General features: G+C 40.2%; 1 protein-coding gene and 1 non-coding gene across 2 annotated transcripts; one reads left to right on the top strand and one right to left on the bottom strand.

Moving 5' to 3' along the window:
• Window positions 1-11,405: 11,405 nt before the first annotated feature.
• Window positions 11,406-11,512, top strand: LOC122649205. The gene has a single exon (XR_006331180.1). It is a non-coding gene; the product is annotated as a small nucleolar RNA R71 (small nucleolar RNA).
• Window positions 11,513-15,366: 3,854 nt separating this feature from the next.
• Window positions 15,367-15,753, bottom strand: LOC122651111. The gene has a single exon (XM_043844440.1). The coding sequence runs from the start codon at window positions 15,751-15,753 to the stop codon at window positions 15,367-15,369; it is 387 nt and encodes a 128-aa protein (XP_043700375.1).
• Between the last annotated feature and the right edge of the window lie 6,955 nt (window positions 15,754-22,708).

Genomic DNA, 22,708 nt, shown 5'->3' with positions numbered 1-22,708 from the left:
ACATGTGAGCACTCGCATTCATATCCTGACATCACATGTCTAGGCATACCCAATGCGACGACCATATGATAAGGGTGCCCAGCCCAAACCCTAGTCGTGACTACCATTTTAAGTATAACTTACGGACACATAATGCTCAAAAAGTTTATATCGCATGTGACAATATTAAACTAAAATGTATAAATGTTCAATACAAAGGTGAACCGGGTTGAACCGGACCGAACCGGGTTTGATGGACACACACTTGTCCAACACTTAGGACTGTATTGTATATGGCATACACTAGATCAATGTAACCATATCTATCTCGGTCTACAACCTTGTGTGCAACATTCCCTTCATAATAGTAATATATTGTGTAAATATCCATCCTGTAATAAAAAAACAATTAGCCAAATATTAGGATATAAAAAAATTCAAAAATAAAGTAACATATAAGATGGCTATATGAGTAAATTAACATCCCTAGAATCAAACTACCAAGTTACCAATATAAATGCAGCCATAATCATGAACTACAATGCTGCCATAACCAAAAGAAAGAATGAAATTCTACAGAAATCACACAACCAGATAGGCAAACACACACTCCTCCTAACAAGGGGTGGGGACAGCAAGGGATGGGGCAGAGTGTGTGCTCATGTGTAGGGGCAGCAAGGGGGTGGGGGTGAGTGTGTGCTCAGGTGTAGGGGCAACAAGGGGTGGGGGTGAATTTTGTTCTCAGGTGTAGGGACAGCAAGGAATTTAAGTTAAACCAGCAAAGACATCAAAGAAAAAAAGAAAGAAAAAGGAATAAAACCTAACGCTTAAGCCCTTAAACCAAAAACCCGACATGGAAAATGGGTCTACTACTCTCCTCTAAAGTTTACACCATAACCATTAACTCTCTATCTCTCTCTCTCTCTCTCTTACTCATGGAAGAGTTCATCTACTTTTGCAGTACAGGAGGTCCTCTTAAATCCAAGCATTCAATGAAGAAGGAGAGAATGAGATTTGTTGAGACTTTGAGAGACTATATATGGGAGAGTAAATTAAAGAAATGAGTCAACGGTATTATGGGTTGTGTTTGTCTTTTTAGTCTTGTATTGGAAAATTGCAGAGGAGAAGAATATCGTTTCCTTCAAATAGTAAAATGGGTTCTTCTTCAGATGTCTTCGTGGGTTCTTCTTTAGAGGCCACATATAGAGTAGAGGTGCTTAGGTTTGACTGTAAGTTGGGGTAAATTAACGATCTGACCGACCATCAACCAACCATTTTCCATTGAGACTTCTTGGAACTAGCTCTGCTCTATTTGGTTTTTCACTTCATTTGAATCCCATCAAAATTAAGAACTGTGCACGACCACCAAGTCAACTACTCTCTAGTTACATTGGCTTGTTCTTTGGGAGAAAAATTTTCACAACCATATCAGCCCCTTTGTCATTCTAACAAAATAGGCTCCCTCTCCCATTTTAGAACTCAAGGAAACAGAGGTATGAGCCTCTAGAACAGATCTTGTTCAAGTAATAAGGTCGTGGCTCCCCACCCTTTTGTTCCAACCCCAACCACACTGTAACCTCTACTTCTCCTAAAGTTGGGTGAAGGGAACCAAATAAGGAGTCCCCACAATGCCAATATGGGAAGAATCTCATAGGGCACACTAATGATAGTTCCGACGTGGAAATTGGAAAATAATATAATCCACACCATTACTATTATATTGGACACACCTGCGACCTCACCCAGTGAGGAAGATGGTTGCCGGAGTGAGGAAGATTGTCTCCGGAGTGAGGAAGATGGTGATTGGTTGACGCCGGGCTGCTTTATCGCCGAAGTAAGTCTCAGAAGACAGTAGGTTGCAGTGGATTCTCCAACAATGTCGGTGAGTGTGAAGAAGAAGAAGGGTTTGTGGGTGTTTCAATTGAAGGGGTAGATTAGGTAATTCCCACTAAGAAGGGCCGAAATGTCTTTTAAAATATTTTAAATAGATGACATCACCATTTAACAGTTCTTAACTAACGGTAGGCGGTTTGTGTGGAATTAGTTTGGTAAAGAAGGGGTGGTGCTGATATTATGGTAGTTAGTGGGTATGCCTTAAAATATAGGCAAACGTGAGGGGGTGGCCTTGATAATTTCCCAAATAAAAATCTAACATAAGACATGAGGATGAGAATAATCAAAAATAAAATCCCAACAGAAGTACTTGAAACAAAAAGAATGAGAATGAGAATGAAAGAAATAAAGAAGATGAGAATGAAAGAAAGAAAGAAAAACGGGATCGACTACTCCCTTCTTCCAAACTTGCAATTGTTGATGATGATTGTGTTGATTGAGCATTGAATGAATGTTGTTGACGAAGCCTACGTTGCTTGAATTTACTTGCATACCTTCCTTTTCCGAATCTCTAAATTCCTCTCACAAGAACTGGAAACCTAGAACTAGAAGGCTTGAAACAAAAACTACACCTAAAGATTGAAGAACAATCTTTGAATTAAAATTGCATAAAAGAAATTACAACCATTGAAATAAAAATTCAGAAAAGTAGAACTAGAAAACTAGAAACCAAAAAAAATATGAAAAAAGAATAGAATTCTCAATACCCTCTAACACCCACACCCCACAAGTATTTATAGGGAGAGGGGAAGGAAGAGAGCGGAGGAGAGAGAGGCCTCCACGCTTTTTGAGTGGGCCCCACCTCCAAAATTCGTTGGATGTGGTGTTGCTCACTCAATCTTTGATTTTTTTATCCCTTCTTCCTTTTACATCAAAACTTGATTCCCAAGAAAAAAGAAGAAAATAGAAAGTACAATATATAAGTTCCTAGTTTAATACACCTTCTATTTTCTAATTTGAAAGCTTTCTAATTTGACTCTTGAGCATAGATTCCACTCTCATGTGTTTCCTTTTTCTTGTAGATGTCTTCTCCAAGTAATGTGAATAAGGCTCCCTCAATCTTTGACTCTTCAACTTCTTAAGTATAAGAGAATATTTCTCACAATATATCCACTACTTTTTAAATCCCCATATTACCCTTGAAAATTCGATGGAGAGAGAGAGAGAGAGTGTGCCATGTGGCCTTCCTTCTTCAAGAATTAAATTGATGTCCATTCTACCCCTTCAAAAATTGCGGACCATGGGGTCCTCTTTGAAAAACGTGGAGCATAGTGAGGGAGTCCCAAAAAAAGTAGAAAGGGGATCTTTTGCATGAGAGAATCTCAACCCTTGATCATGATTGTCTTCTTTTATGCCAAATATATCCCTGGGAAATCACAGACTGGCCCGGGCTTGCATCCCAGCTCATTTCTGGCCCATTATTCTTTTCTGGCTCATTATTCTTTTCTGGCCCAAAAATAATAATCGCATGTATGGATGTCAAAACTAATGCGTACTTTTAATGCATCACGTCCATCTTGCTCAGAATGCAGCTCTCTTCACAGCTATGGAAAGAAACATGGTAACTTTACGTGTAGATTAGGAGATAAAGCTCGTGATAGCCTAGAATAGCATAAAATGACTTCAAAGTACCTAAAACCTGAAAAACACAGAAAAATACTCGAGTAATTCTATTCAATGTGATAAAATGCATGCTCTATGCCCTAAGATTTCACACATAAATGTGCTCATCAGATTCTCCCATACTTGAACTTTGTTTGTCCTTGTTTGCACAAAATAATAACCGCAAGCGTACGGATCAATCGTAGCTACGAGTCGAACTTAAGGAGATATACGCCACCCTATTTTACTCACTTTAAAGTAATGTAAAGTGAACCAAATTAAAGTGTTAAATTAAACTAATTAAACTAACAAATTAACGCGTCCTAACTCCCAAGCATCTAACGAATTAAATTGGCATGAATTAAATTGGCGTCCTAACACATATCCATCTAACCTATCAAACTAACGTGGATTGGAAGGGATCAATTGCAGCCACACACCACAACCACATAAAAAACAATAAAAGAAGAAAGAGAACGAGATAGAAGAGAGAGAGAGAATGAGAGAAAAGAGAGGGAGAATGAGTTTAAGAGTTTAGAGAGTAAAAACCTGGATGTGCTTGAATCGGACTGAAATTGCTTACATGAATGTAGTTGAAGAGCTTGAATACTTGAACAAACCTTGCATGGCTTCCTCTTCTAAATCTCCAAGTCTTGTCATCAACTTAGGAACTTAGACTAGAAAGCTTGAAACTACACTATAATTGTTACAACCATATTGAAGACATAAAATTAAAGCATGAATCAAAAGCATTACAACCATGGAATTGAAAGCATGAAATCAAACTAGAACTTAGAAAGCCAAAAACTAGAAGAAGAGAAGAAGAAATTTCACTAATTAATTGAACTACTTTACAAGGGAGAGGCTAGGGGTATTTATAGGGGGAAGGAGAGAAGAGATAAGAGAAGAGAGGGAGGGAGGCTTCCAACGAATTTGGGGCTTCTCTCCCTCTAAAAATCGTGGAGAGGAGAGAGAGTTGGAGAAGGAAACCCAAAATAAGGGAATATTCCCTTCTCCTTCCTCCTTTACAATGCCTTGAATCCCAAGAAAAAAGAGAAAAAATAGAAAGAGGAAGAGAAGAGAATCCTAGCTACATAAACCTTCTATTTTTACAAACGTAACTTTCTAGTTCTAACTTGTGCTTCCTTTTCTTTGTAGATATCTTCTCCAAGGAATGAGATCAAGGCATCTTTGACTTTTCAACCTTCCATGGATGAGAGAATATTTTTCAAAAGAAATCTATCCCACTAAAATTCCAAAAGTGCCCTTGAAAAGTTGGAGGAGAGAGAGAATAAGGTTGATGACTAGGATTCCACTCAAAACAATTAATGCAATACCCATCATGCCGTCTAAAAATCGTGGATAACATGTGGGCCTTCAAAAATCGTGGAGGGTGTAGGCAGTGTGGGTCCCCCCATGTGGGTAGCAGTCCTTCTCTCTCTTCAAGAATGAAAAATTACCGAAACAATCCTGTACTTGCAGTAGATCTCCACCATTGCTTAGAAGTACCTTCTTTAATGTCAAAAATGTCCTTGGGCAGTGGCAAAATGACTATGGGCTTGCACTACAGCTCCTTTCTGACCCATTATCCTTTCCTACCCTGAAAAGAATAATCGATTGCATGGTGGCCTAAACAAATGCGTACTTGCGTTCCGCCACGTCCATTTTGCTCCAAATTTAGTCATCTTCACATCCATGGAAAGAAAAATGGCAACTTTATGTGTAACTTGGGACATACAACTCTTGGTAGTCCAGAATATCCTAAAATAGCCCAAAACCTGAAAAGCACAAGAAAGCACCAAAGTAACTCTGTCCAATGTGATAAAATGTATGTTTTATGCCCTAAGATTTCACACATAAATGTGCTCATCAGATTCCCCCACACTTGAACGTTACTTGTCCTCAAGTAAAGCAAAAGAAAAACTAACCTAGAATGCAAAAAATCCTAACTCACTTTCGTAGGAATCACGGTTGCACTTAGCATGTGCAACAAGCCTTTGAAGCCCTAGGTTACCCCTAGTGGACGAGTTTTGTCTCGTGGGTGTTTGTAGTGAATGTACACCCAAAATTCAATAAGTCAAAAGATGATGCAAATTTTAATCATGGCATAAGTAGGATAGTGCACACAAGCTCTAAAACTGCTCAACTAAAGATCAAGGAGCCAAAGGTTCCCTCACACTTGAATTTTATCACCCCACATCAATTCAAGTAACAAGAACGCATCAAGATTAAGGGGTCTCCTCATATTTTCTGAACACTACTCACCCTTCAGTTAAACCACTCATAGCATCGATGGAACCAAAGACTTAGGCTTTGAGTATTTTTTACCATACTTTCTTTCCAGGCATTAAGGCAAAAGCTTTTTTCTTTCTCAACAACAAACTCTATTTCTACTCCACTACTGTTATTTGAATGACATGGTGGAGCATACACCAGACACCCAAGTACTTGGTAGCTTCGCTTTTTGCATATATCCATAAGACATTGAGACATTGATGCAAGAGGTTTTTTTTTTTTTTTTTTTTTTTTTTTTTGAGTTTCCTTCCAAGGAATTTCGAACAAGTCACCTTGCTTCCTGAGGCAACAATGTCTAGTCCCAAGGAATTCCAGTTTCCTTTCTGTTTCTTTTTTTCTATTTTTTTCTTTCCATTCACTTTCATGTCTTGCCTTGCCACAAACAAATTGGTCTCAACTACTAGCCAAAAGATCAAAGGGGTCCATAAAACACATAGAGGAATCTAGCCATCAAATGAAATAACGCTCATATTTTCCAACTCAATCCCTCTCACCAGATACAAACCAACTACCATCCTTGAAAAGGGATTTTTTTATTATTTCACACGCTAGGGCACGTAATTCCCTCTCTCTCTCTCGCTTCGCAATCAAAGAAACTTATGCACCAAACCAAACTTTCGCCACAATAAAAAATTCACAAAATTCACCATTCAAGTCCAACACACCCCCCATACTTAATTCATGCAATGTCCCCAATGCATGCAGAAAAGAAAGAGTAAGGACAAGGGAAGGCAAACATACCAGGAGGTCATTCTTCAAGGTAAAGAGGCTCATGGAGATCCATGATCTCTTCTACAAGTGGAGTGGGCATCTTTATGCATGGCTTCAATCTTTGGCCATTGACCTTGAAAGTAGCATCTGTACTAGGATTGGCAACCTCAACAGCCCCATGAGGATAAACAGTCTGAACAATATAGGGGTCATCCCATCTAGAACGCAGCTTACTTGGAAAGATGTGCAAACGAGAATTGTACAACAAAACTTTCTGACCTACCTCAAAAGATTTTCTCAAAATGTGCCTATCATGGAAAGCCTTGGTTTTTGCCTTGTAAATCCGGGCATTCTCATATGCCTCATTCCTAAGCTCTTCCAACTCAGATAGTTGGAGTTTCCTATGGGCACCTGTAGTGGGTAGGTCAAAGTTAAGCTTCTTGATAGCCCAAAAAGCCTTGTGCTCAAGCTCAACAGGTAAGTGACACGCCTTTCCATACACCAGACGGTAAAGAGATTGACCAAGATCGGTCTTAAAGGCGGTCTTATGAGCCACAAAGTATCTACCAACCGGTTAGACCAATCCTTGCGGTTCGGGTTGATGATTTTCTCAAGAATTTGCTTTATCTGCCTATTTGTAACTTCAACCTGGCCACTAGTCTGGGGATGATAGGGTGTGGCCAACTTATGGATGACACCATACTTTCTCATGAGGGCCTCAAAGGGCCGGTTACAAAAATGCTTGCCCCGATCACTAATGATAGCACGGGGAGTACCAAAACGGGAGAAAATGTTCTCCTTTAAAAATTTCACAGCTACCTTGTGGTCATTGGTCTTACAAGCAATTGCCTCAATCCATTTGGACACATAGTCCACAGTAAGTAATATGTACCGGTTACCAAAAGAATTAGGGAAAAGCCCCATGAAATCAATACCCTATACATCAAATACCTCAACCACCAGAATTGGGTTGAGGGGCATCATATTCCTCCTAGAAAAACGCCCTAAAGATTGGCATGAATAACACGCCTTGTAATAAGTAAAAACATCTTTAAACCGACTAGGCCAATAGAATCCACACTGTAAAACCTTGGTCGCAGTCTTATTGGGCCCAAAGTGGCCTCCACAAGCCTGATCATGGCAAAAAGATAAGACAGATTGTTGCTCATGATCAGGAACATACCTCTGGATTACTTGATCCGGATAAGTCTTAAAAAGATAAGGATCGTCCTAAAAGAAATATTGTACCTGTGAAAAGAAATGATTCTTATTTTGGGTGGACCAATCTGCAGGTATCACACCCGTAACCAGATAATTGACAATGTTAGCAAATCAAGGTTCACTAGACACTGCCATCAGATATTCATTAGGAAAGTTCTCGTTGACTGGAGAATCAACAGTCAAAGAATTAGGCAGCCGGGATAGATGGTCTGCAACCAAATTTTCACACCCTTTCTTATCCCTAATTTCCAGATCAAATTCCTGCAACAAGAGGACCCACCTAATGAGATGAGCCTTGGCATCTTTCTTCTGCACAAGATATTTGATAGCTGCATGGTCAGTGTAAACAATAACATATGAGCCAATCAAGTAGGGCCTGAACTTCTCTAGAGCAAATACAACAGCCAAAAATTCTTTCTCAGTGGTAGTATAATTAAGTTGTGCATCATCTAGAGTCCTACTGGCATAATAAATCACATGGGGCAATTTGTTGATTTTTTGCCCAAGAATAGCCCTTATAGTAAAATCAGAGGCATCACACATAAGCTCAATTGGCACTGTCCATTTTGGAACTTGTATAATGGGTGTGGAGGTCAATGCGTCTTTCAATTGCTCAAAGCTCTTATGACACTCAGGAGAGAAATCAACTGAACAGTCCTTTGCCAAGAGGGAAGTGAGAGGTCTAGCTATCTGGCTAAAGTCCTTGATGAATCTCTTGTAAAAATCAGCATGGTCCAAAAAAGATCTAATGTCCTTCACACTCTTGGGTGGTGGCAAATTGACAATAAGGTCCACCGTAGATCTATCAACCTTAATCCCCTCTTTAGACACAATGTGACCAAGAACTATGCCTTGCTTCACCATGAAGTGGCACTTCTCCCAATTCAAGACCAAGTTCTTTTCTATGCATCTTTTGAGAACCAAAGAAAGGTGATGCAAGCAATTAGAAAAGGTAGAGCCGTAAATAGAAAAATCATCCATAAACATCTCTAAGAAGTGCTTTACCATATCAGAAAAGATACTCATCATGCACCTTTGGAATGTAGCAGGGGCATTGCAAAGCCCAAAAGGCATACGCCGGTAAGCAAAAGTTTCATAAGGGCAGGTGAAAGTGGTCTTGTGTTGATCCTCTAGAGCAATAGGGATTTGGTTATAGCCTACATAACCATCAAGAAAGCAATAATATTCATGGCCAGCTAGTCTCTCTAACATCTGATCAATAAAAAGCAAGGGGAAGTGGTCCTTTCATGTTGTTGCATTTAATTTTCTATAGTCAATGCACACTCTCCATCCCGTTTGGATACGGGTTGGAATCAATTCATTATTGGCATTCTCAACTACAATGACTCCTCTTTTCTTAGGCACAACCTACACAGGAATCACCCATTGGCTATCAGAAATGAGATAAATAATGCCATGATCCAAGCACTTTAGGATCTCTTTCTTGATTGCCTCTTTCATCATAGGATTAGCCTTTCTTTGGGGTTCCCTAGAAGGATTGGAACTCTCCATTAGATGGATACGATGTTGAACAATGGAGGGACTAATACCTTTGATGTCAGACATGGTCCAACCTATGGCTTTCTTATGCTCCTTTAGAAGCTTAATCAACTCTTCTTCCTGAATAGAAGTCGAATCAGAAACAATAATAATAGGAAAAGTATGATCATGTCCTAGGAAGGCATACTTGAGGTTGAAGGGCAATGCCTTCAACTCTAATGTGGGGGGCTCAATAATGGAGGGTTTGGGAATGGAGGTAGATAGGGGTCCAAGGGGCTCCAAAGGTGGTTGGATCCTCTAAACCTCAGATAAGGGGATATCATCAACACCCTCCAATTCCTACATACATTCTTGAAATCCTGAATCAAAATCAATCTCAAAGAAAGTGTCAACATCATCGAGAAATCCCTAAAACATATGCACCTCTTCATCTATATCAGGTTGTTTGCCCAACCTAAACACATTGAAGTCAACAGAAGTATTGCCAAAAGATAATTTTATGAGATCATTTCTGCAATTGATTAAAGCATTACTAGTAGCTAGGAATGGCCTACCCAAAATAATGGGGATTTGGTCCTTGAAATTGGCAGTAGGTTGGGTATCTAAGATAATAAAATCCTCAGGAAAGATAAATTCTCCAACCTTCAACAGGACATCCTCAATCATCCCCTTGGGAATTTTAACCAACCAATCTGCAAGCTGAAGAGTGATTTTGGTGGGTTTCAGCTCTCCCAATCCTAGTTGTTGGTAGACATGAAAGGGTAATAGGTTCACACTTGCACCAAGGTCCAATAGAGCATGATCAATAGTGGTGTTGTCTATAGTGCAAGAGATGGTGGGACTTCCAAGATCCTTATGCTTGGCTGCTACTGGCTGTGAGATGAGAGAACTAATGTTAGCAGCCAAGAATGCCTTTTTGAGCACATTGGTGGTCCGCTTTTGTGTGCATAAATCTTTAAGGACTTTAGCATAAGCGGGGATCTAAGCAATAGCATCCACCAAGGGGATATTCACCTGAACCTATTTAAAAACATCCAATATTTTCTCCACAGAAGGAGACTTCTTGCTAACCAACCTATTTGGAAAAGGGGCAGGTGGGGTATAAACTCTTTCAGGGGTGGTCTTTTTCACTTCCTCAACAGAATCATCTTTGGTTTCCTCAACCAAATCATCTGGAATTTCTTCAGGTTCATCAGACGAACTTGAAATAGTAGGCACTACAACGGCCTCTTCAGAAGGGGGAGAGCCAACAGGAGTATGAGATGGTAAAGACTGAGGTGCACTAGCCAGTTGATACTCACGGCCACTCCTTAAAGCATATACAACATTAACCTGGCTAGAGGGCCCTTGAAGCTGTTGGCCTTGTACCAGATTGAGTAGAGGAGCTTGGGTACTTTACTGATTATGAACCTGATGCCTAGGATTTGGCTCAGGTTGGCTAGGTAACTTCCCTATTTCCCTCTCATACAAGATTGTGACAATCTGGGTGAGTTGTTTCTCCATAAGGGCCATCCTTTTCTCCATCTCACCTATTCATGGTGTTTCTCCTGTATTGGTAAACCCCTGGGGGTTGCTAATAAGGTGCAAGGAGAGGAGGCCTAGCAGAATTTATAGAAGGTCCTAGAGGAGGACGAGGGGGGAAGGGGTTAGGAGACATGCCTTGGTTTTGTGATGCAAAGTTGGGCCTTTAGACACCAAGCTGGCCTTGATTGTGAAAGTTGGATGGGTCTGCTTGGTTCCCTTGGTTCCAGGAGAAATTAGGGTGATTTCTCCATCCTGGGTTGTAAGTATTGCTATATGGATTATTTTGGTAGAGAGCACTTACATTCTCAGTGTTGGAATTGCCTACAAAGGTGTTGGGACATTCCTCCAAAAGATGTCCAGGAGTACGGCACCAACTGCATATAGACACATGGTTGACCTGGTATAGACTCTTTAAGAACTATGGACTCCAACCTTTTTATGTGGTTGTCAAGTTTGGCCTCTTTGGCTGGCATACCCTTGATGAGGTACCCCTTAGTGGTCTTTTCAGTCTCTTGGAAAGATTCCCACTCCTTAGTTTTTTCAGCCAAGTTGGTTAAGAATGTCCATGCATCATTCTCCTCTGAAAAGAGGTAAAGCCTGTAGGACACATGGACTCTACAAGTTGCTTGGTCTAAAAGTCAATGCCCTCATAAATAATTTGGCATAGCTGCTACAAGTCAAAACCATGGTGAGGGCATTCTAAGAGGAGATCCTTGAATCTTTCCATGAATTTAGAGAAGGACTCTTGTGGTTTTTGCCTAAACTGGAGTATGTCACTCTTGAGCTTATTGGTCTTGTAAAGAGGCAAAAATTTTCTCAAGAAGACAATGGTAAACTGATCCCATGTGGTAATGGAATTAGTAGGCAGTTCATAGAGCCACTTCTTGGCCTGGTCTTTCAGGGCAAAGGGTATAAACCTAAGCCTAACTGCATCATCAGTTAAATTTTGAACCTTAATTAGAACACAAACCTCCTCAAATTTCCTAAGGAAGAGATATGCATCTTCATTGGCCATCCCATGGAAGTGGGGTAGCATGCTAATGAAGTTGGTCTTGAGTTCATAATTGTTCCCTGTAACAGTAGGCAGACTAATGCAAGAAGGTTGTATAGCCCGGGTAGGGTAAAACCTATCCTTAAGAGTCTTGGGTTGTTGGTCACCCATGGTCAAAGGTGGGGTCAAGGGTAGTGGGAGAAGGTGGTATTCTAATAAGACAATTACTTAAATCACGAGTCCACACTGAAGCCACTTAAACAGAAACGAGGTCTCCTTTAGAAAAATTTAAAGAAAAATAAAAGACTTAAAAAAAAATCACCAAAAATAAGAGGGAGTCCAAGGTAGATAGTGCATCTGTCCCTCAAGAATCGAAACAACAGTTCCAAAGCTGTAAGGATGCCATATAGGTTGACAGCAAGGGAACCCGTATAGTCTTCTATAGCCACCTATGTGCAACTCCAAGTGGATTCTAATGTAGAATGGAGGACTACTATACGTTTCTGTTTCCAAACCACTCACTATGTCGCTTTCCTATTATCAAAGTTGGTCACCTCCAAAGATAAGTCATATGCCATTCCACCCAACCAAATCAAGATGCAGCGTCATAGGTAACTTAATCCTATAAGGGACACCAAAAGAGGTTGGGTTTGAGCATAAGAAGGACTTTAGATTGGGCGCACAATCTTTGAAACAAAAGTGAAACAAGATGAGGTTTTCAAAAACTGATTTTTTTTGTAGAAGAAAAGGTAAAATAAAATAATGCACTTCGAATTACTTAAAAATCAGAAAAATAAAGTGGACAATAATCTCTTCGGCAACGGCGCCAAAAACTTGTTTACACAAAATAATAATTGCAAGTGTATGGATCAATCGTAGCTACAGGTCAAATTCAAGGAGATATACGCCATCCTATTTTACTCACTTTAAAGTAATGCAAAGTGAACCAAATTAAAGTGTTAAATTAAACTAATTAAACTAACAAATTAACGCGTCCTAACTCACAAGCATCTAACGAATTAAATTGGCATGAATTAAATTGGCGTCCCAACACATATCCATCTAACCTATCAAACTAACGCGGATTAGAAGGGATAAATTGCACCCACACACCACAACCACATAAAATAAACAAAAGAAGAAGGAGAATGAGATAGAAGAGGAGAGAATGAGACAGAAGAGAGGGAGAATGAGTTTAAGAGTTTAGAGAGTAAAAACCAAGATGTGCTTGAACCGGACTGAAATTGCTTGCATGAATGTAGTTGAAGAGCTTGAATACTTGAACAAACCTTACATGGCTTCCTCTTCTAAATCTCCAAGTCTTGTCATCAACTTAGGAACTTAGACTAGAAAGCTTGAAACTACACTAGAATTATTACAACCATATTGAAGACATAAAATTAAAGCATGAATCAAAAGCATTACAACCATGGAATTGAAAGCATGAAATCAAACTAAAACTTAGAAAGCCAAAAACTAGAAGAAGGAAAAAAAAAATTTCACTAATTAATTGAACTACTTTACAAGGGAGAGGCTAGGGGTATTTATAGGGGGAAGGAGAGAAGAGAGGGAGGGAGGCTTCCAACGAATTTGGGGCTTCTCTCCCTCTAAAAATTGTGGAGAGGAGAGAGAGTTGGAGAAGGAAACCCAAAATAAGGGAATATTCCCTTCTCCTTCCTCCTTTACAAATTGAATCCCAAGAAAAAAGAGAAAAAATAGAAAGAGGGAGAGAGGAGAATCCTAGCTACATAAACCTTCTATTTTTACAAAAGTAACTTTCTAGTTCAAACTTGTGCTTCCTTTTCTTTGTAGATATCTTCTCCAAGCAATGAGATCAAGGCATCTTTGACTTTTCAACCTTCCATGGATGAGAGAATATTTTTCAAAAGAAATCTATCCCAGTAAAATTCTAAAAGTACCCTTGAAAAGTTGGAGGAGAGAGAGAATAAGGGTGATGACTAGGATTCCACTCAAAACAATTAATGCAATACCCATCATGCCCTCTAAAAATCATGGATAACATGTGGGCCTTCAAAAATCATGGAGGGTGTAGGCAGTGTGGGTCCCCCCCATGTGGGTAGTAGTCCTTCTCTCTCTTCAAGAATGAAAAATTGCCGAAACAATCCTGTACTTGCAGTAGATCTCCACCATTGTTTAGAAGTATCTTCTTTAATGTCAAAAATGTCCTTGGGCAGTGGCAAAATGACTATGAGTTTGCACTACAGCTCCTTTCTGACCCATTATCCTTTCATGCCCTGAAAAGAATAATCGATTGCATGGTGGCCTAAACGAATGCTTATTTACGTTCTGTCATGTCCATCTTGCTCCAAATTTAGTCCTCTTCACAGCTATGGAAAGAAAATTGACAACTTTACGTGTAACTTGGGACATGCAGCTCCCGATAGTCCAGAATAGCCTAAAATAGCCCAAAACCTGAAAAGCACAAGAAAGCACCAAAGTGACGCTGTCCAATGTGATAAAATGTATGTTTTATGCCCTCAAGCAAACAAAACAAAAACTATCCTAGAATGTAAAAATCCTGACTCACTTTCGTAGGAATCACAGTTGCACTTAGCTCGTGCAACAAGCCTTTAAACCCCTAGGTTACCCCTAGTAGACAAGTTTTGTCTCGTGGGTGTTTGCAGAGAATGTACACCCAAAATTCATGATTCCAAAAATTATGTAGATTTAAATTTTGGCATAAGATAAGAATCACACACCCTGCCGAAACCAAGATACTCTACTTAAGATCAAGATGACAAAGGGACCCCCACACTTGAACTTTATTACCCCGTATTGATTCTAGCAACAAGCACACATCTTAATTAGGGGTTCTCCTCATATTTTCCAAAAACACCACTTCACCCTAAGGTAGGACCACTTGTGTCATCAAGGGAACCAAGGACTTAGGCTTTAGAGCATTTTTTACCACACAATTTATCAAGGCAATAAGCCAATAACTCTCTCTCTCTCTTTTTCTTTTTCTTTCTTGGAAGTTGTGAACTCCATTTCTACTCCACTACAGTTCCCTGAATGACATGGTGGAGCATACACCAGATACCCAAGTACTTGGTAGCTTTGCTTTTTGCATATATCTATAAAGACAGTGACGCTAGAGTGCTTTTCAGAAAATCTCCTTCCAAGGAATTTTGATCAAGTCACCCTGCTTCCTGAGGCACCAGTGCCCTGTCTAGTTCTAAGGAATTCAACTTTGACTTTCCTACTTATTTTTCTTTCTCCTTTTTTTTTTTTTTTCTTTTTTTCTTCTTTTTTTTTTCTTTTCCATGCCATGCCATAATTTGGTCTCAGCTCCTAACCAGAGGCTCAAGGAACCACACAATAAACAAAAGGTCCGTCCATTCAAATAAGGTGGTGTTTTTATTGTTTGGGTCAAATCCCACCTCAAGATACACACTAGTTATCTTCCTCTCAACAGGATTTCTATTTCTTCTCAGATTAGGGTTCCTAAGTCTCTTTCTCTCGCGCTTCGCATCAAAGTAACAGACAGAACATGCAAATATTACCACAAGCCAAAATCAAAATCTACCAATTAGGCTCATACCCTCCTCCACACTTAAATTATGTAGTATCCGCAATGCATGCAGAAAATAAAGAACAAGGAAAAAGGGAGGGGGTTATACCTGATAGTGTCAATCATCAAAATAAAGAGGTTCATAGAGATCCATGACCTCTACTACTCTATCAGAAGGTAATTCCAAAATTGGTTTCAATCTCTGGCCATTCACCTTAGAAACAGCTTTTGTACTTGGATTCAAAATCTCAATAGCCCCATGACGAAAAACAGACTTAACAATGTAGGGCCCAACCCATCTAGATCTCAATTTACTAGGGAATAAATGTAACCGGGAATTGTACAACAAGACCTTGTCACCCACCTGGAACGACTTCCTAATAATGTGTCTATCATGGAAGACCTTTGTCTTCTCCTTATAGATCTTTGCACTCTCATATGCATCATTCCTAAGTTCCTCCAACTCAGATAATTGGAGTCTCCTGTGGGTACCTACTTCAGACATATCAAAATTGAGCTTTTTGAGGGCCCAAAATACTTTATGCTCAAGTTCTACTGAAAGGTGACAAGCTTTTCTGCAAACCAGATATTAGGGAGACTGACCAAGGCCGATCTTATAAGCTATCCTGTGTGCCTATAAGGCATCAACCAACCGGGTAGACCAGTCCTTACGGGATGGGTTAACAGTCTTTTCCAAAAAAAATTTTATCTGCCTATTAGAGACTTCCACTTGGCCACTCGTCTGAGGATGGTAAGGGGTAGCTAACTTGTGCGTGATACTATACTTCTTCATCAAAGATTCAAAAAGACGGTTGCAAAAGTGTGTACTCCTATCACTAATAATAGCCCGAGGTATACCAAAGCGGAAAAAAATGTTTTCTTTTAGAAACTTAACAACCACCTTGTGGTCATTAGTCTTACAGGCAATGGCCTCTATCCATTTTGAAACATAATCAACGACCAACAAAATATAAAGATTCCTAAAAGAATTCGAGAAGGGACCCATAAAGTTTATACCCCAAACATCAAAAATTTCCACAACAAGAATAGGATTTAGGGGCATCATGTTTCTCTTAGTTACTCGGCCCAAAGATTGACAAGCTTTACAAGCCTTGCAATAAAGGAAAGCATCCCTAAAAAGGGTAGACCAGTAAAAACTGGATTGAAGGTGTTACACCCGCACCTGAAATATACCCTAATACCCAAGGGCAATTTAGACCTTGCACAAAGGGTAATGCTATGGTGGCAATGGTCAACAACTATGACCGTGAACTTAAAAATACTATTATAAGTGTCCCCTCGAAGTCTTAGAAGTACGGGTCAAAGCCCCGCAGTTTTCCTTGAAGTTTGGGCCCTGACAGCAGCACCGGAATCACGAACGGACTCACTCAACTGAATCCGCTCGAGGATCCGCCCCTGCTGTTACCTACCCTTTTGATTTATCTTCCTATGGGACCCACACCTCCGTGTCCCGAACACCATACTTAGACCCTTAGATTAAATGGACCCTCACCTTTACTATTAAATTATTAATTATGCTATAAAAGTGGGCCCACAAGACTTAACTTAAAGAATTAATGAGTTTTATATTTAACTCAAAACCAAACAAAGCCTAAGGACTAATAGGTCTTTTGAGACTTAAGGCTAAACCAAACATGTCCTAACTAACTAACTAGACCTAATGGGTAAAGACATGGGCCAAATAGAACTTAAAGCCCAACTAAAACCCATTTAAACCTAGAGGCCACTAAGTGTTTGAGGGCACCTAACCAAACAGGCCCTAAGGCCCATTGTAGTTATTTATGGGTATGCGCTCTAGCTCATTCCCATTTCTCCCAATTGCTAAAACCGTAGAAGGAAGAAGAAGGAGAAGGAGAAGAAGAAGTAGAAGAAGAAGAAGAAGAAGGAGAAAGGGGGAAAGGAAACTCCCTCACTCACACTCTCTCCCTCCCCTCTTGCTGTCCGGATAAAGAAAGAAGAAAAAGAAGGAAAAGAAGGGAGAAGGAGAAGAAGAAAAGGAAAGAAAAGAAGAGGAGAAGAAGGAGAAGTATAAGGAAGGACGTTAAATAAGGGGGCTCACCTAGCCTTAGGTTTTGGTTCTCCATTGAAAGTAAGTGAATCTTCCATCTCTCCGTCTCTATTTCTCTAATTTCTAGTTTAGGGTTTTGAATTTTGGAGCTTGGGATTAGCTTGGGTTCCACTTGGGACCCAATGCTCTTGTTGGAGGGATGATTGTAATCCCTTTGGGATGCCTTTGCATACCCTTGCACCTCTCTTTGAAGTGCCATTCAACCCAAGCCATGAAAACCTAGATTTTTACCCAAAAACCCAAGTTTGGGTTGAGGAATGGGATATAGACCATAGATGCCTGAATGCATTGTGCCATTAGGATGTTTGGGACCCTAATGAACCTTGGAAGTCATCCCTACAAGCCCTTAAAGCCATTGGGGGCCTTGGGAACCAATTTGGATGCAATTCGGAGTTGAAAAACTCATTTCTGCTTCGAGCGGACTCAGCAGCAGACTCACAATCGTGCATCCGCCCGTGGACCCACCTTCTCGGATGTGTCTCAGGTGTGTCTTAGGGTTCGAACGGATGCACGGGCAGACTCTCACAAATAGAATCCGTTCGTGAATCCACCCGCAGTTTACAATATGACCACTGTTCAGTATTTTGGCCATAACTTTGTCTATACATATCATATCGATGCGATTCAAGTTGTATTGTAAAATAGAAACAAAGGCTACATTTTCTATGAAGAAACCATGGATCCAATCCAAAAATAAGACCCTCAAAAGTGGGTTCAAACCTAGCTAATATGTTTTGACAGCAACTTAGGAACATGGTTGTAATCCGGTGACCTCACCCACATTGTGGCTGCTTGTGTAAGACTTAATAAATTTTAATAGGGATTAATTACCACCTAAAGTGCCCCCAAAATATATTAATTAATTGACCTATCGGGGTACCAAGGTCTACCCTTGATACCTTTCAAACCCCCTTGTTGTCCTAAGGGACTTGTGACCTCATCCTAGAATTGGGAAAATCCTAAAGTGATTCCAAACCCATGAATCCTAAGACTAATGCTTAGACTAGGCCTTGGTGGTTTTGATGGACCTTGAAGTGATCCTTTTAGGATCCTAAAAGCCATAACACCTATAGGGGTGAAGATTGAAAGTGATTGACTTAGGAAGTTTGTGTTGTATTTTGTCAAACTTAACAATAGTAACACTTGGGGAAAACCTTGGAGTAGGATCCAATCCCTTGAATCCTCTAAGTCCTATAAAGGACTATGTATTTTGGACCTCCAACAAAGGATTGGACTCACCTCCCTAACCCTGGGACCCTTGTGGTTCCATGGACGAAAGGCTGAAGGTAGAAATCTTCTCAGATTTCAAAAGAATGGCGGTGGGGGATTGACCGGACTCACCTGACTGACTCCGTTCCTTCACCCGCCCTTGCTATCTTGACCCAGACTTCAAATAAACTATTGGGACCCTTCATCGGACCCACCTATACACTTCTAATAATGTTCTCACGCATCCTCAGACTTTGTATCTGGCACGGGAGTACGTGCACCAAGATAAATCTTACCGAACACACAAAACGACAAGCAAGCAAACTGTGAGTGGGTTTTGGATGATGTTTGGGCTTGTTATATATATATATATATATATATATATATATATATATATAATTATATAGATCATATAATTGTGTATGCTTGCATCGATTCTTAACATGTTGCATTCTTGCATATAAACTATGCTGGATATGAATTGATGAATTGTGGATATGTTGCTTTACTTTATTACATTGGGTTACGGTGTCGGGTATGACGGTGCCGAAACCCCAAAATTATTATTATTAAAATCATTGCTTGCCATCCTGGTCTGTATGCACCGTGCCATACTGGTATCCGGGTACTAGATGGAATGGGACATTAATGCACCCGGAATACCTCTCGGGACGATAGGATTTGCATGTAGTATATCTGTGGCTAGGATTTATACTCCTTTATGCTACGACCCTTGCCAACAGGGGTTTATGTGTTGGATAGTCTGAGCACCTGATGGCTGTAGAGGCGGGAGAGGCCAGGTCAGGGGTAGTAATGGCTATTAGGGTCTACCACTGGGTGGTCATGATGGCTTCTACCGGCGTAGGTCCCCTGGTGATAATTGAGGTTTCACTGGGGCGATAGGATAAGTGATCCTCAATGTCTCCCAAGTTATCACAGTAGCATATACCATGACTTAGATTGTTTATTAGGGGAAAAATATATTTAACATTTTATGCATCATGGACTATGTGTAATTGTGTGTATGTGCACTCCCCATCCCCTCACTGGGCTCAGTGGAGCTTACCCCCATTGTGCAACCCTTTTTAGTTGTATGCAGGTGATGTATGTTAGTGATCCTTTTGATGTGGACTGATCGGAGCCTATGATTTTGGACCTTGACGATAGCGTATACTCACGGACTGTGCCATTGGGGCACAATTTATATCTTTTGTTATTTTGTTTATCATGAGTATTGTATATATTTGGTAGTATTTCTACTGTTTTAGTTTCTAGTAAATCTTTTGGGTCGAAATGTAAAATATTAAACTGTCTATCACGTAGACTTTGAATCCATTGTATCTCTAACGCTTCCGCTCATTTCTAATCTTTTGGAATGAAATATTCTTTTATTTTCCGCATTCTAATATTATTATAATTTAATATTAGTGTAAGACTATGCGTTGGCCACTGCATTGAGATCCTGGTAGTGGTTAGAATGTTGGTAAGCATCCTATCATACCCCTTTTGTAGTATTTTATCCTTTATTGGGATTGGAGTGCAATAGAAGGACTTTAGCAGCCATTTTCTTGGGACCAAAATGACCCCCACAAGCATGATCATGACAAAATGATAGAATAGGAATCTGCTCATGCTTAGGGACACATCTCCTGATGATCTGATTAGGACCCGTCTTATATAAGTAAAGGTCATCCCAAAAGAAAATTTTGACCTGTGAATGGAACCGGTATTTTTCTTGGGTGGACCAATGGTCAGGTGTCACACCCGTCACAAGGTAGTTCACAATGTCAGCATACCAAGGTTCATTTATAACGGCCAATAATTGCTCATCAGGGAAATGCTCACTAATGGGGTAGTCATCCTTCCTTGCATTGGGCAGGCGGAATAGGTGGTCTGTAACTAAGTTTTCTGTCCCTTTCTTATCCCTTATCTCTAAGTCAAACTCTTGAAGAAGCAAAACTCAACGGATGAGTTGGGCTTTAGCATCTTTCTTACTCAGAAGATACTTAATGGTAGAATGGTCAATATAAACAATAACATATGAGCCAACTAAGTATGAGCAAAATTTCTCCAAAGCGAAAACCACAGCTAAAAATTTCTTCTCAGTGGTAGTGTAATTGAGCTGGACATCATTTAGAGTTCTACTAGCATAGTAAATCACAATGGGTAATTTATTGAGTCTTTGACCTAGGACAACACCAATAGCAAAGTCTGACGCATCACACATAAGCTCAAATGGTTCAGCCCAGATAGGAGCTTGAATAATGGGGGCTGTGGTCAATTCCTTTTCAATTTTTCAAAACTCTCATGACACTTAGGAGAAAAATCAAAGGGGTGGTCCTTTGCAAGTAAGTTAGTGAGGGGTCTAGCTAACTTACTGAAATCCTTGATGAATCTTCTATAGAAGCCAGCATGCCCCAAGAATGATCGGATATCCTTCACACTCTTGGGTGGTGGCAAATTAGCAATGAGATACACTTTGGCTCTATCAACCCGGATCCCTTCTTTGGATACTACATGTCCAAGTACTATGCCCTATTTTACCACAAAATGGCATTTCTCCCTGTTTAAGGCTAGATTCTTCTCTCTACATCTTTTTAAAACCAAAGAAAGGTGATGCAAACAGTCTGCAAAGGTAGAGCCATGAATAGAAATATCGTCCATAAACACTTCCAGAAAGTGCTCTACCATATCAAAGAAGATACTCATCATGCACCGCTAGAATGTAGCAAGGGTGTTGCAAAGCCCAAAGGGCATACACCGGTAAGCAAATGTTCCATAAGGGCATGTGAACGTGGTCTTATGTTGGTCTTCAAGAGTAATATGGATCTGGTTATAGCCAGAGTATCCATCAAGGAAGCAATAATACTCATGTCCTGCTAGCCTCTCTAACATCTGGCCATTAAAAGGAAAAGGGAAGTGGTCCTTCCATGTTGCAGCATTCAGTTTTCTGTAGTCAATGCACACTCTCCACCCTGTTTGGACACAGATTAGAATCAATTCGTTATTGGCATTAGCAACTACAATGACACCAGATTTCTTAGGTACTACCTGCACTGGACTCACCCACTGGCTATCAAAAATGGGGTAAATGATCCCATGGTCTAAGCTCTTTAGGACCTCTTTCTTGATTGCCTCTTTCATGACAGGATTAGCCCTCCTTTGTGGTTCTCTTGAAGGCTTGGAACCCTCCATAAGATGTATATGATGCTACACAATAGAGGGGTTAATACTTTTGATATCCAACATGGACCAACCTATGGGTTCCTTATATTTTTTTAGAAGCTTGATCAACTCTTCTTCTTGACTAGAAGTCAGATCAAAGGCAATAATGACAGGGAGAGTTTGATCTTGTCCTAAGAAGACATATTTTAGGTTGGAGGGCAACTCTTTCAACTCTAATGTGGGGGGCTCAATAATGGAGGGCTTAGGAATGGAGGTGGATAGGGGTCCAAGGGGCTCCACAGGCGGTTGGATGCTCCAGACCTCAGATATGATGGTATCATCAACACCTTCTAATTCCTCCATATACTCCTGAAATTCCGAAACAAAATCAATTTCAAAGAAAGTTTCAATGTCATCGGGGAATCCCTGAAGCATATGTACCTTCTCATATAAATTAGGTTGCTTGCCCAACCTAAACACATTAAAGTCTACAGATGTGTTGCCAAAAGATAATTTCATGAGACCATTCGTACAATTGATTAAAGCATTATTAGTAGCAAGGAATGGTCTACCCAAGATGATAGGGATTTGGTCCTTGATGTTTGCAATAGGTTGGGGATCTAAGACAATGAAATCTACAGGGAATACAAATTTCCCAACCTTGAATAGGACATCCCCAACCATCCCCTCTAGAGTTTTTACTGATCGATCTGCAAGCTGAAGAGTGATTTTAGTGGGTTTCAGCTCTCCCAATGCCAAGTGTTGGTAGACATGAAAAGGCAATAGGTTCACACTTGCACCAAGGTCCAATAAGGCATGATCAATAATGGTGTTGCCTATAGTGCAAGATATGGTGGGGCTCCCAGGGTCCTTATGCTTGGCTACGACTGGTTGTGCGATGAGAGAACTAATATGAGCAGCCAAGAATGCCTTTTTGGGCACTTTGGTGGTCCACTTCTGGGTACATAAGTCTTTGAGGACTTTTGCATAAGCGGAG

Source organism: Telopea speciosissima, chromosome 1 (genome assembly GCF_018873765.1).
Source record: "Telopea speciosissima isolate NSW1024214 ecotype Mountain lineage chromosome 1, Tspe_v1, whole genome shotgun sequence".
NCBI lineage: Eukaryota > Viridiplantae > Streptophyta > Magnoliopsida > Proteales > Proteaceae > Telopea > Telopea speciosissima.
The sequence above is the reverse complement of the archived record's forward strand: the minus strand, read 5'-3'. Positions and strand labels throughout refer to the sequence as shown.